This window comes from Styela clava, chromosome 9, assembly GCF_964204865.1.
Source record: "Styela clava chromosome 9, kaStyClav1.hap1.2, whole genome shotgun sequence".
In the NCBI taxonomy this organism is placed as follows: domain Eukaryota; kingdom Metazoa; phylum Chordata; class Ascidiacea; order Stolidobranchia; family Styelidae; genus Styela; species Styela clava.
Genome location: NC_135258.1, coordinates 14700959 through 14714536, shown reverse-complemented (window position 1 = coordinate 14714536; position 13578 = coordinate 14700959). Strand labels below are relative to the sequence as shown.

Here is a 13578-nt window from a genome sequence, read left to right as displayed (position 1 = left end):
GGCGGGGATGTTTCTTTGGCGGGTGATTTGATTTGAACATGAGATACAAACAAACTTACCGTAATATTTTACAGTTCTGGTATACAACGGCTTACGTGAGAGCATTGAAAACTTTACCTTGTGTATTTCGCATTTGCCGAAAAAAATACTGAATAATTTAACCGACAATAAAAAATAGCTTCGACGGAATTTAGGTTGGTTTTGGAACGCAGCGTGGTTTCTCAAATTGTATTCACGTGGTTGACAATTAAGTGCGAGAGAATTGACAGGCTTCTCTCTATCACAGGTTGGTTTGCTGGACTTCAGACCACCAGAGGTTGGTTTACTGGACTTCAGACCACCAGAAGTTGGTTTGCCTACTAATCACTTACCATAAATCCATTTCATCTGGAACGATTACGCCAGATAAATAAACTGGCTATAACTATTCCGGACTCATAACTACGAGGCCGTCGTTGACTACATTATTAAAGCCTGTTGCTATCCGCTTTCATCAATGCGGCTTGATAGTTAATCGATGCATAGAATCAAAATTAATTTATTTCTTACAGTTACGAGATGGCCGAGCATGCATAACTTGAAGTAGAGAGGCTTCAACCTTGCATAAGTTACAAATAATGCCGGGTAGCCGTGGAATGATTAAAATGATTAATGAATGTGTACTTTGCAGAAAAACTTATTTTTATTAGACATCGATCGTTAATTTCATCCACAAAGTCACCGAGGTATTTCAGGTTAAATTTAAAATATAACCTGAGTGTGAAAATTTTGTGCTCATGCACTATTTTTGATTACGGATATTTCGATTACAAATAACTCGGCCTTTGGTAAGCAAACCTTATCCAAATAAGGTAAAAATTTCCACTTACATTTTGGAAAGCAAAAAGTAAACTAGGCTTATTAATTTACATTATATCAGTGTTGAAGAGTATAATAAACAGAGATCTGTTTCTATTTCTACCATAGAATTATGCAAGTAAATTCTGCAGGTCAAATGGGAAGCAAGTTTTTTACAATCTTCTAAAAAACAAATATCTACCATAAAGAAGTATTTTCAGAAATACAACATATATATCAATAACAGATATCCGATATACATCCAAACGCCGACTGTCGCAAATACATGTAAAGGAAATTACCAAAAGTTCCAAAAACATGGGAACGGTCAAGTTGATTATTGGTCGTGAACACTTTGAACAGGCTATAGATGTGAGTTAAGTTGCTCACACGGCACATCATAATTTACTCGTCTACTGTTAAAAGAGTTTTCATGACAAATACCTCACCACAAAAACTTATTACGTATAATGTCACTAATTGCGAATTGTTGCGTCTTCAAGCTTTAGTCATCATCACCATAAAATTCATACATCCAATAAGTTTGATATATGTCTTCGATTGAAATTTCCTCGCGAAAGGAAATGAGAAAGTTATCATCAACTGGCTCTAACATGCGCGAGTGCTATACTACAAACGTCATAGACTAGATGTTTTCTAGCCCTTGCCTTGCAACTTGTCATTCGACATTATTTCTGAACCCACATGGAGTGCATCATCTGTGAGGCAGTATATAACAACGGTATATAATTTTAAGTGCAGAAAATGAGTTGTTATAATTGACTATCGTGCAGTGAAAACAAATATATATTTAAACACTTATGCTTCTTCTGAAAAAATTGCGAAGGGCAATATTTTGTTTGTTAAATGCGTAAAATTACACCTACGCAGTAGTAAAGTGACAAAGTAAAACAAAGGTAAAATTAACTTAATTCATAAATTATTAATAATATCAACCACATTAATCTATTTTAGGCCAGCAGTTACTCCCACACGAATCTCAATTTGAAAAAGAAAAAAAAAAGTACGGCTGAAATAGTGCCATAATATATTATGTCACACAAATTTAATCATTCTAGAAGTTGACGAAGTAAATAATTGCGAGGAATAAAAATTAGATCTTATTTTCAGCAAATCTTTACAATCAGCAAAATTGAAGATGAAGTACCATCGTTACGAAAATAGGGAACATTAATAAGGACTTATGGGATTGCTAATTGGACGGAAAACTACATCAGCCAGAACTGGGCACAAAAAGTGCAATGCTACTTAAAAGTCTGCATGACGGGATAATAGAAATTATTTTCAATACATCTCATCGGTAATTGCAAAAATATAAAGTATTTGATTCAAGGACGGTCGGAATGAAATACAAAACACGATTCAATGAATCATCTTTTATTTTTCCGTTTAGAACCTGGAAAATGATCGGGAAGGTATTTTCTTCTCTTCTTCATTTCTTCTTTAACGTTAAGACCAAATTTCATATTGACTGCTGGTCCCCATATTTCATCGTTATCTAAATACAAAGCCTTTGTAATAAGGTCGTGAACTTCGCGTCCCAGGGTGCGTGGATCTTCAAAGGTCCTCACGGCAAATAAAGCATACGGTTCTTGCCTCGAAATCGCCAGCAGTAATCGTAATTCTATAAGTAGTGATGTTGCGGACGGTTTGAACTCCTCCATTTTACTTATTTCGTTGAAGCTTTGTCTCATTTTAATACAATGGCAGTCATCTCCCTCTAAAAACCGCTTTTTGATTCCTTCGTCCGCACCGCCAATGTATATCTGACTCTGACTTCCCATTTCAGAAAGGGTTTCCGAAGTCGTTTCCTTTATTACCAGTATATACATTGAACTAGGAGTTTCGTAAGGCGAAAAGTTCACATTTAGAGGTTCACAAAGTTTACGCAATAGCGTTTTTACTTTGGGATCGATCCACTTTAACTCGGGAGGAAATTCTGGTCCGAGTACATCGTGCTGTTCTTCCAGCATAGCCCATCTTTGCCATTTGAATTTCGGTTCATCTCTTGGGCGGATCGGAGGAACATCTTCGTCGCCCGCTGCTTGTTTGTCGGCAAACGGGTCTTTCTTTCCGTAAATGCATTTTGGTGCGAAATCCTCACTATCCACAGCATCTTTTTTTAATCGCTGTCGGAAATTTTCGAGTACAACTTTATGTTCGTATAATAAAGTTTGCACGTATGCTTTTCGTACATTTCCTTTACGGAAATGCTTCTCAAGCTTGTAGAAATCAAAAGGTTCAACTTCGCCCGAGCTTGTATTCCATCTGGATTATATAAAAAGCGGATTACATTTCCAATAAATCGCGCAGCGCCAAATAACAGGATGCAGTAATCTTTACAATAATATATTAATTATCGTGAATTCAATTTATGACATCACAAATGCTTAGAAAGCTTTCGCCTAAACTTTCTAATTTTGAAATTGATTTCAATTATATTTTGGCGATTTATACATGTTCCAATTCATAGAATAAAAACCGTACAAAGCCACAGTTGCTTTTTGTCAGAAAGTTTGTTGAAAATACTGATAATTCAAATTCTTGGGCTGGTAATTTTTAAACAGCTCACCTTATATTATATTGCTGCTTTATTAAATTTGAAGCAATTTTCTTCGGGGTTTTTGGTCTCAGGACTCCTAAAATATCTGTTGGATTTTTTGCTACATTCACGCATTCTTGAAGTTTTGCTTTTTCGGCAAATTCTAACGAATTTCCTAAAACGGATGAAAATATTTTTACTCTTTGCTGAAAAAAAAAATTTATAGCTGGCCTCTTTTAAAATAGGAAATCTTTACTGTGAAGATAAGAGCATTCGTACAGGTAAAACCGAAGCACACCGCCACCATCCCATGTCAAAATGTTCGGTGATCATGCCAGATCAAATTAATTGTAGCTAAGAAATGATATTCATGTACTTCGTATTATTTTCAAATTTTTAGTAAACGTTTTTTTTTTATTAAACGCGAATGGCTTTGCGAACTTGATAAATGAAATGGTGGTATACCATTCATGGGCAAAGCCCTGCTGTATTGTGCACTAAAATTTAACATTAAAAACGTCTATGTAAATTGTCAGGCAAACTTTATAAGTGAGAGAGCTACACAGCAGTGAAGGTGTTTAAAATTGATTGAAGTTCTACAGATCGAACCTTTAGATGTTGTGAAAAAATTTGCACTGTTCTTACTTGATCATGGGCGAATTAGAATATTTAACGTTCAATAACAAAAAATAATATTTCAAAATGTATTTGGTCTCGGCTTTCTCGGTCTAAAACATTGGTTATGTTTGAGAGCCTATATTGTAAGTTCAATATTTAAAGGAACCAACCATTTTCTGTTTGTACTTTCGGAATATATTTCGTCAAATCTCGGCATTGTAGAATTTGTTCAAGTTTTCCATCCTTTTCTCCGTCGCCGCCAACTTGCCTGAAAAAATAAATAATATTGTATATTGGAGATAGTATCTACAACTTACAACTAAAAATTGTACTATGACTATTTACATTCATCAGTTTTTTCAGACAGCGATCAGAAGAACTTACTGAAACTTCTATTGGAAGCTTCTAAATTCATATAAGGAATCTGGCAGTTCTTCCAAATAAGGAATATTTTATCGTTGCTGCGTGTCTACTATTGATAAAGCGCAAAATACAATCTTTGGTAAACATCAAAATGTACCAAAAGATATTTGGAGTGCGCATATCATTTATAAGTAACCAATATTTTTGCTTGGGATTGTTCCGCGGGCTGCGGTATACTTACTTTTTTGGAGAATTACAATTTACATTTCGAAATAAGCATATGTGAATGATAAGTTACTAACGTATGAAACTCAAATAGGCTCAACGGAATCGTGATTCATATGAACCATTTACGGGTTTGTAAGATCAACAAAAGTACACGATTGTGACGATGAACAATGGATTGAATGTAAAGAAGCCGAACATAACAAAAGGCTGAAATACAACGATGCTCAGCAAACGATTACAATTGTTATTATAACTGGTGGGAGTGCCATAGTGTCATATAGTAATGGTATCGATACAAAATAATTTTATTAATAGCTAGCAGAAATAGGATACTACTCATGTCAATACAATTTGCTGACGCTCTAATTGCGGTTTTAATTTATTCCTTCCTATTTCATCGATTGACTTTTTGGTGGAAAACAAAATCATAAGTAAATCTATCTAGTATATTCATTTCCTTTTCTGAAAAGTTCAGATGTTAAGCGGAGCATGTATGTAACGAACTTAATAAAAATGTACCTATTTGTAATAACACAACAATAGTATACTTAAATGTTCACCCTGTGAGCATATTATTTAACGCGAGTAATCCCTATCGTGCTAACAACTCATATAACAATGCGTATTTACTCATATCAATAAAATAGAGCAGTCAAAGAATTGTGACGTCACAAAGGTATAAAACAATAATTCAATTTAAAGTTAACGAATGTACCACAGAAAATTATATACAGATTTATTTAAAAATTTATTTCTAATTTAGAATTTTAGATAGTCCTCGTTAATGAATGGCGGTTTAAGTGTGGGTCCTTGAAAGTCATTCAAAATCAAGGGCTATTCACTTAATACCACAAAAAGCGTGGATTTACAATCTTTATTCTCCAAAATATAATGTTACATGTGTTTACTGATTCAGTGCCATGACCATTCGGGTTATCCAATCAAATAACAAATGTCATTCCAAGTTTTATTGAATCGAAGTTAAAGCGGCCTGGGATGTTGATAATTAAGCACAGCTCGAAAACAAAATTGGATATTTTAATTGGGCAAGATGAAAGCCACTAATCGATCGGCGATGTTTCTTATCTATGTCGCATTCGGGACTGAATATGATATAAAAACACCTTCCTAGCAAGCCAATCGACTATCAAAAACACAATGTCAATGCCAAATTTTATATAACGCTCCTCCAGCGGGAAAACGACGAAAAGCGTTTTGTTGACATATATGTCAAAAATTAATTGTTTAACGTTAACGTCGGAAAATTCCATTTTTGATAAATAAGTCAAGGGAATTTGACATAAAACTACTGAATAGCGCCTAATCGGCTCTCACATTATTATTATTTTTCTTTGCGCACATTTCAGCCGATATAATATTCAATTCACCTCAAGTCAAGCGTCATCGTAATATTGTTGTTTCCAAACAATGCTTCTTCAAATTTGAGCAAAATAGCTTTCTTTATTAATAGATGTTGCTTCTGTTTTTTGTCAAGAGACAAAGCTTCCAACAGTTGAGCGATGTCGGACAACGGCTTCTTTGTTTTCTTCTTTTTATCCTGTTACACACATTGTAGTATTTATTGTGAATAACTTACATACATATGACGAGAATGGAACTATAACTAACACTAATATGTCGAAAACGTAATGGTCTTTCAATTCAAGCTCCTTCATTATTTAGACATTTTGGAATGATATGTATAATACAGTTGTCGTGAATAGGATGAATATTCAATGACCAAAAGAAATGCCTGACTGTCTTTTTAAGAACTCTAATTCAATGTGCTCGAGCGACGAGCACCATTATGTATGAGCGTGTTTATTACTTTGAGAATGTATTTCATTTTCCTTGAACAAACCCGATGTCCAACGTGGAAATATAAATCGACGAACGTCAATTCAAATTCAAAATAAAATCGACAGACTGATGGCCGTTTCGAAATATTAATTCTTATCCAATATTTGCTCCACTGTACGTTCAGAAAACTTTGAAAACGAATAGGTCAACTATACAGTACAAATATTTAGAGATTATTAAATATTAATAAAATGGCTAAACCGCTTTGGGCAGATTCCAATAGAACAAATTATATAGGACAATGCAACAATTTTATTGGGTTGATATTCTATCTTGTCAACCAGAGGGTTTGAAATGGCGGTTTTACACAAAAATCATCATCAATAAAAAAAACAATCTTCAATACCAGTATTGATTGTTAGTAACAGTCGACAAACTTTGTTCATGAAAGCGCAGGCCGCTTTATTGATGAAATATAAACGCAACAAAAGACTTGCGCTGCTCAAATATTGCGTGTTTTAATTTAGGAGGATCGTGTACTCATTCGTTGAGCTAATAAAATGAGGATCAAAGGTGATTCGCATCCGTAAATTATGGTTCAACTACTGCCCGCGTGTGAACGTACAAAATGAGTCATAAGTTTTTCTGACAAGCGGAACAGTCAGGTTCGCGAATGATTTACCAATAAGTACAGCACACAGTTATCACCGATGTTTGTTTTTCGTCTTGAGAAGGCCGTATTGTGTATCATTCTCACACACAATAGAAAGATAAATGTCACAAATTGAAGAGGATGAAAGTAAATTATGCGAGCGGTAGAGCAAAGGCTATAAATTTGAACATAAAAAAGTTTTAAAATTCGGAGCTGTTTTTTTCATACAATTACCAATAACTGAATACCATGGAGTCGTTTAAATTTAAAAACTGCCAGCATTCTGCGTGCTAAATTTTTCGAAACAAAATGTTGGCATTTTTTATTATGCCTTTCATTTTCATCTTGTCCCATCTTACCTTTCGTTTAGGAGAATCTTCGTCCTCTTCATCAAGCTCTTCTTCACTATTCTCGTCATCTTCCTCTTCTTCTTCCTCCTCCTCCTCTTCTTCTTCTTCCTCGGCTCTTTCTGCCGCCAACTTTGCATCATGTTCCACCGCTGTTTGTATTCCAGTTTTCAGTCTCTCTGCTGTGAATATTAAATCTCTGTACATTTCGACGAGTGTTGCATCAACATTTTCGTTGGCGTCGATGTTCAGAATGTTTTTAAGAAGACTGCTTTCCGAAGTACCGTGGAAATTCACGCCATTTGTCGCCATGTTTTCAACAGTATTTTCCTAATTATGTAGCTATGCTCATGTCTGAATCTAAATAGGATACTAGGTTTTATTAGTGGAGGATATTGGATAATTTATTAAGTATCCTCATGTCTGAATGCGATGTTACCGTAAATTGCTCTATGCTTGGCTTTATTCTATTGGATAATTTCATTAATAATAAAATCTAAGCTTTTAAAAAATTAGCCCGTTGTGCAACTACCCATACGCTTCGATGTATTTAATATTCCACTGGTCCGTAACTTGATATCTTCGTCAACGCGTTTAACAAAGCACGATGTACCTTATTCTTTACAATACAAGTTATTATCATGACATAGGCATATTGAAAGCAAACTAATAAGCGGAATATCTCACCTACAAAACCAAAATTCGAGGTCTAACATACCATAGCATAATCGCCGCTTTACAGAAAACTGAAATATTCAGAACAAGAAATGTTACTACTGTTTTGTAACAATTGTCCTTGTTTGACAACGACCATGGTTACCAACCTACCAGAGGAAGAACAGTGCTCTTGGATGACAACTAGCGACAAAGCCATTTCGAGATGTGCACCTTCACTGCTTTTGCTTAGATTGCGTGCAATCTTTTCGAATACATATGCTCTATTACCTCCACGGGATTCGAACCCGGATGATCAATGCTTGGGTCGCATGGAACCAGGTTCTGTGGATGTGATCAGTATTACAATTTTACACATGCCCTCTGAACTATACAATAAATCAGATGTAAAGTGTTGAATAGTAGAAAAAAAAATTTTTATTACCCTGACTTTTTTTCTGTCTTTATTCTATAATTTCATATTGTGATAATCCATGCTGACAGTTTGATCAGAGCGTAAATAAAATAGTCCGGAGCCTCGATGACCTGTAAAGGTCTCGCATACTGACCATCAGGATTCAATGTTTAAATATTCACTGCACTGTATTTTCATGAAAATATGTACCATGGTCCTTTTTCAATATTGTTTTGTGGAAATAAAATCTCTCTCTCGCACACTAAGCACTATTGACTGAAGTCAAGATACACAATTCACTTCGAGGAGTCAAAATTGGTTTCATAAACACGGGAAGTCTGTGAACCATAGAAAAACAATATGATTTCGACGTTCCAGAGTCTCTCAACCCCAGCTGATAAGTTTATCCGTCACAATAAATAGTTATGGGTCGTTAGCACAAGCCTCAACTGAGGGGTTCGCACATTTTTTCGATCAGGGGCCAAAAATGTTACCCACCTAGACTGGCGTGCCATGTATTTTAAGTATGATGTAAAGAGTTACATTTCATGAACAATGTTTACATTATGGAAATCATGGAAAAATGGATGATGGGGGTGACAAATTCTTTATTGCATGTATAACCTAACCATGTATATCATATTATTATTGTAGTGTTGTCCATACTTTTTGATAACAATTTAATTGTGTTATTTTTTATTATTAAAAGAAATGCATGTATATATTTCCGAGTTAGGTCTCGATTTTAATGATTGCAAGAAAACTGTAAAGTAAAATGGAACCAAGATATCTTGAAAGAATCAACAAAGGCAGAATTATCACACTTGCATTTAATTTCATGCACAACACGAAAACAACTTGTTTAAAACTTGGGAGGATACTCATACATAACACTTTATAAACATTGTGTAATGAAGGCAATCAATAGCCCAAATAAATAACCTTTTATGAACTTTTCATATTAAATTTCTAAGATGCTACAACACAACTCGACATAAATCATAGTATCACTGTTTTGATATATTATTTCCTGCAAAATGCATTTTTTTAATTTGGGGTTGATTTCTAATTTTGTTGGACTGAGTGTTTTAGGCAACACTGATTCTTACAAAAAAGAAACAAACTTATTTTGGTAGAATTACATATATTGCCTCAGCAAGATCTACTCCCAAGACTTTAACATAGAATTTTTATCAACCGAACTTCAAATAGAAGTTATTTATACTACAATTGCTATGAAACAATGTGGTAAGCAATGTTTAATCGTATGCTAAATCTTTCAACTCTTGAAATTTCAAGTCCACAGCTTTGGATAATTCTGACAGAAAAACTTTCATCGTACAGACTTTTGGTTCAATAAACATCGCTTGAGTAATGAAAGGAAGCTTGCGTAAGGCCCTGCCACTAAGTCCAGAACATTTTTTAGATATTCTTTTCAGTTCTTCAGAATATCCCTTGTTTTCATAATCTACATCTTCAGGGTGAACCCAGTCAAATGGGTGAATATATTGTCTTGGAAAAATGACATTCACTCTTATAAGTTCAAGGATACAAGAACGTAATATTTCATATATGGCGGAAACTGATGGCAATCCAATGTACTGCTTTATGTCGGCACGATCAACGAAAGCCATGTCAAGTTTTCCAGTAACATTTGAAGTTGTCATTATAACAACATTTGGATATTCCTTAATTTTATCAATTTGAGTCAGCAATGCATTAACAACTCTAATCGAGTCAGAAGGCTCAGTACCAGAATCATGAGAAGCCCTGGCACAAGTCAAGCTCTCGACTTCATCAATTAGAACGCAAACAAAACTGTCACCATCTTGGACTAGTTCTTCTATTTTAGCAAACATTTTTCGGACCAAATTTCCACTTTCAGAAAACCATTTCGAAAACAAGCTGTGACTATTTATTTCAAGTAATGATCCTTGCTGAAATCTATGTGACAATCGAATACAAATTTTTTGAGCAAGTGCCTTGCACAAAGACGTTTTTCCAGTACCAGGTGGACCATGTAATAACACGACTCTATTACAAGAAATTAAATTTGAATCAACACCTTTATCCGCATAAAACAATATTGTTTCAATATAACGCAAGAGATTGTTTTTAATATCTGTGTCAAATTTGAGAGTTTCCCAAAGCCCTTGTAAATTTGTTGATGGCAGCATCAAATGTGATGCAGCAGGAAGGTCTTTATCATCACCATTTTCAAGCATTTCATCAGCTGCTTCCAAATCATATAGCTTGTATACATGATAATGATATTTTAATCCATTTCTGATGTCATATCCATTTTCATTAGTATGTTGATGGTTTGATGTTGATATTGACAAAACGTTCTGATTTAATACAGGATCAGAAAATTTGTATTTCTCTGATCCTAACTCGAAGCCAATATTATGTTGATATTTTTCCACTGCTGCTATAATAGTTTTATTACTCTCTACACATTCTGGTCTAAGAAGAATTTCCACATGAACAAGAGCCATCTAAAAAAACAAATACTGTATTAAGTCACTTAGAATAGAACAATTCACAATTACAGCTGTACAGTGTTACGAATATTTTTTTTAAATATATGAAAACTTAAGAAAATTGAATACTACTGTACTAGCAAAAAGAATACAAATGGCCTACAGCAATATGACTCGTATGAGTATTTTATTAAGTCAGGAAGTAGACTAACTTTTAATCATACCCAATCGAAACTTCAATTCTGTAATTGCAGAATAGGAGTGACACTGTAACTGTGTTAACTACAGCTAGTTTATAAGTTATGGTCTAGCTGTAGTTTACGGGTATAGTCAGATACCGGTACCAGTAGTGTATGATTAAGTTGCCTAACTCACTAATGCACTATCAGACTATGGGTTTTCCTCTCCCAGTACGTGGTGAACGAAATTATTATGATTACATAGAACTGTAGAAAGTTGCAAATATGGTACAGACTTGATGTATTTCAGTTAAAGATGTACCGTACCGGTATGATGCCAAACCACTGCACTGTACCTGGTTCGGGCAGTACGGTACGGTAACTAATAAATAGCCTAGGATACAAATAAATCGTGATAACCTATTCAGCCTTCCTCATCGTCATAGCTGGCATAGACCTAACGTTACCAGCTACCATATTTTGCTAAAGAACCGAATATCATACAATTGTATACCATTTACGGTACAGTATAGTAATATCCGATCATAGAAGTCTCGAAGAATTCAGCTATGAAAGAAGAACAATAATATATGCTGATTATGGAGTCGAAATAAACTTATACTTATACTTATTATTATAAAAAAGAATATGAGGGCCGCTCACTGTTCGTCATACTCTCTCCTGTTGACTAACAAATTTGAAGTTCGCGCCACAGCAATGACGCAATGAAACTTGGGATTTAAATTCCGTGTTCCGTATTCGTATAAAAGTTGTTGGGAAAATTGATATATAGCGCAAAAACATAAAATAATATGTGTTAGGAACTAACTGAGAGAAGGCAGGAACGACTAGATACAATTTAAAAGAATGAGAACAGCCGTGTGCAACAGGCGGCCCGCGGGCAAGCTGTTTAGTCAATCAATCAATTTTATTTGGTCACTCTGATAGAAACGAAAAACAAAACAACAACAAACGAACAAACAAAATACAGAGGACACGCATAACTTAATAAAGAAGTTAAACTCGTGTTAAAGTAACGTGTTTAGGGCCCGTTCACGAAAAACAGTCAAAACACAATAAAACAAAAACACGATATAAAATCGGGCAATACTTTAAAATTGAATTTAAAATGTGAGACGTGTGTGTGTAACACAACAGTGCTTTTCCTACAAAACTTTGAAATAATACACACTCGCTGACGTAAAACGGTGATGCTGTAGGCCTAGTTCAATTTCATTAAATCTTACAAAAATAACACAGTGACAAAAAAATGGTTACTGAAAAAACAAGCTCGATAAATAGATTGAATGTTTCATAGCAGTCTATGCACAAATCATGGATTGGGGTATCGGGTTCTTTTGCCGTTTTCGATTAGTTCAATTCAAAATCATTGTATCCGTTTCAATGCTTTCAACATTAATTTCAAATTTCCACGAACAACTACTATTCCAACAGGTGCAGTGGTCCCATCTTTTCTGCCTCTGTTATAAGTATAAGTTTATTTCGACTCCATAATCAGCAAAACAATAAAATGAATGGTAAAAATAAATAAATAAAAACTGATTATGAAATTAGGAGAGCGAACAAAACCTTAGATAAGGTTTAAAACGTACAGAATGTATATAAGATGGAAGGTTTTGCCAAGAAGATGTGGTACGTATTCACTCACCTAAAATAATTGAAATATTTCACACACGCTCACACACACAACCATATAGAAGTTATTAAGTAAAGGGAACATGAAAAATTACATACTGGTAGTTGATAAAAAATAAAAACTAATAAAAAATAAAAGTTAATAAAAAATAAAGATGTACCTGTTCCACCATCCACAACTAGATTCAGTGTGGCACTTGTTAACATAGTTTTCCACATCAAAGATAAAATCCTAATCTGACAGTTTATGTTTAACAAGCGGCTCACATGGGTAAAAACACATAATGTTTTTGCACTTTTCGCTGCGTCAAATCTTCCGCCGCTTTGCCCAGTACCTTTATTGCTGTGGGTTGAGGCTAAGCGAAAGCATTCTCTTCTCTTGCCTTTGCCTTCCGGCAGGGGTCGGCAACTTTTTGTCACTCGCTAGCCAAAATTAAGAGTTGTAAGTCATTAGCGGGCCGCACATATTTTTAGAAAGATAAAAACCGAACGAATGGTCGATGAATCATACTTTTCCACACAGATCAGAAGTTAAATTTAAGCAGCGCGCGAAGACTGCACCAACTCGTGAACTCAACTTGGTCGTCTCACTTGAAGAAAAAAATTACAAATGACATTTAATGTGACACTTTATGTTGCATCACGCTTTTCTAAATGGGACACTGGATGAAGCCAAGATTGAAACATTTTATAAATGGGAATCACTAATCCGAGTTCTCAGATTGTTATTTCTGATGTTAATTTTCAAAAATAGTTGTTCGCATCCATATGTACTTCCAAACA

At 34.7% G+C, this 13578-nt stretch overlaps 2 protein-coding genes across 3 annotated transcripts; both read right to left on the bottom strand.

Annotated features, from left to right (window-relative positions):
- Positions 1 to 1527: 1527 nt before the first annotated feature.
- On the bottom strand, positions 1528 to 8143 carry LOC120339317 (uncharacterized). 2 transcript variants are annotated; one of them, XM_039407416.2, is made up of 6 exons: positions 8096 to 8143; positions 7421 to 7768; positions 5998 to 6167; positions 4189 to 4286; positions 3431 to 3575; positions 1528 to 3126 (listed from the first exon to the last, which is right to left on the bottom strand). In XM_039407416.2, exons 2-6 carry the CDS (start codon positions 7718 to 7720, stop codon positions 2229 to 2231), a joined length of 1611 nt encoding a protein of 536 aa, XP_039263350.2. In that variant the 5' UTR covers positions 7721 to 7768; positions 8096 to 8143; the 3' UTR covers positions 1528 to 2228. The 2 variants fall into 2 exon arrangements, with proteins under 2 accessions (XP_039263350.2, XP_039263348.2); XM_039407414.2 differs by lacking the exon at positions 8096 to 8143 and having other exon boundaries at positions 1531 to 3126; positions 7421 to 7866.
- A 549-nt stretch (positions 8144 to 8692) lies between these two features.
- Positions 8693 to 11002, bottom strand: LOC120338931 (pachytene checkpoint protein 2 homolog). The gene has a single exon (XM_039406942.2). It carries the CDS (start codon positions 10973 to 10975, stop codon positions 9737 to 9739), a length of 1239 nt encoding a protein of 412 aa, XP_039262876.2. The 5' UTR covers positions 10976 to 11002; the 3' UTR covers positions 8693 to 9736.
- Between the last annotated feature and the right edge of the window lie 2576 nt (positions 11003 to 13578).

Coding starts and splice junctions, on each gene's coding strand:
- LOC120338931 (XM_039406942.2), bottom strand. CDS start 10,975: ATGGCTCTTGTTCATGTGGAAATTCTTCTTAGACCAGAATGTGTAGAG.
- LOC120339317 (XM_039407416.2), bottom strand. CDS start 7,720: ATGGCGACAAATGGCGTGAATTTCCACGGTACTTCGGAAAGCAGTCTT. Junction 6,168..7,420: donor AAGATTCTCCTAAACGAAAG/GTAAGATGGGAC, acceptor TGTGTGTAACAG/GATAAAAAGAAGAAAACAAA. Junction 3,127..3,430: donor AAGCAGCAATATAATATAAG/GTGAGCTGTTTA, acceptor TATATAATCCAG/ATGGAATACAAGCTCGGGCG.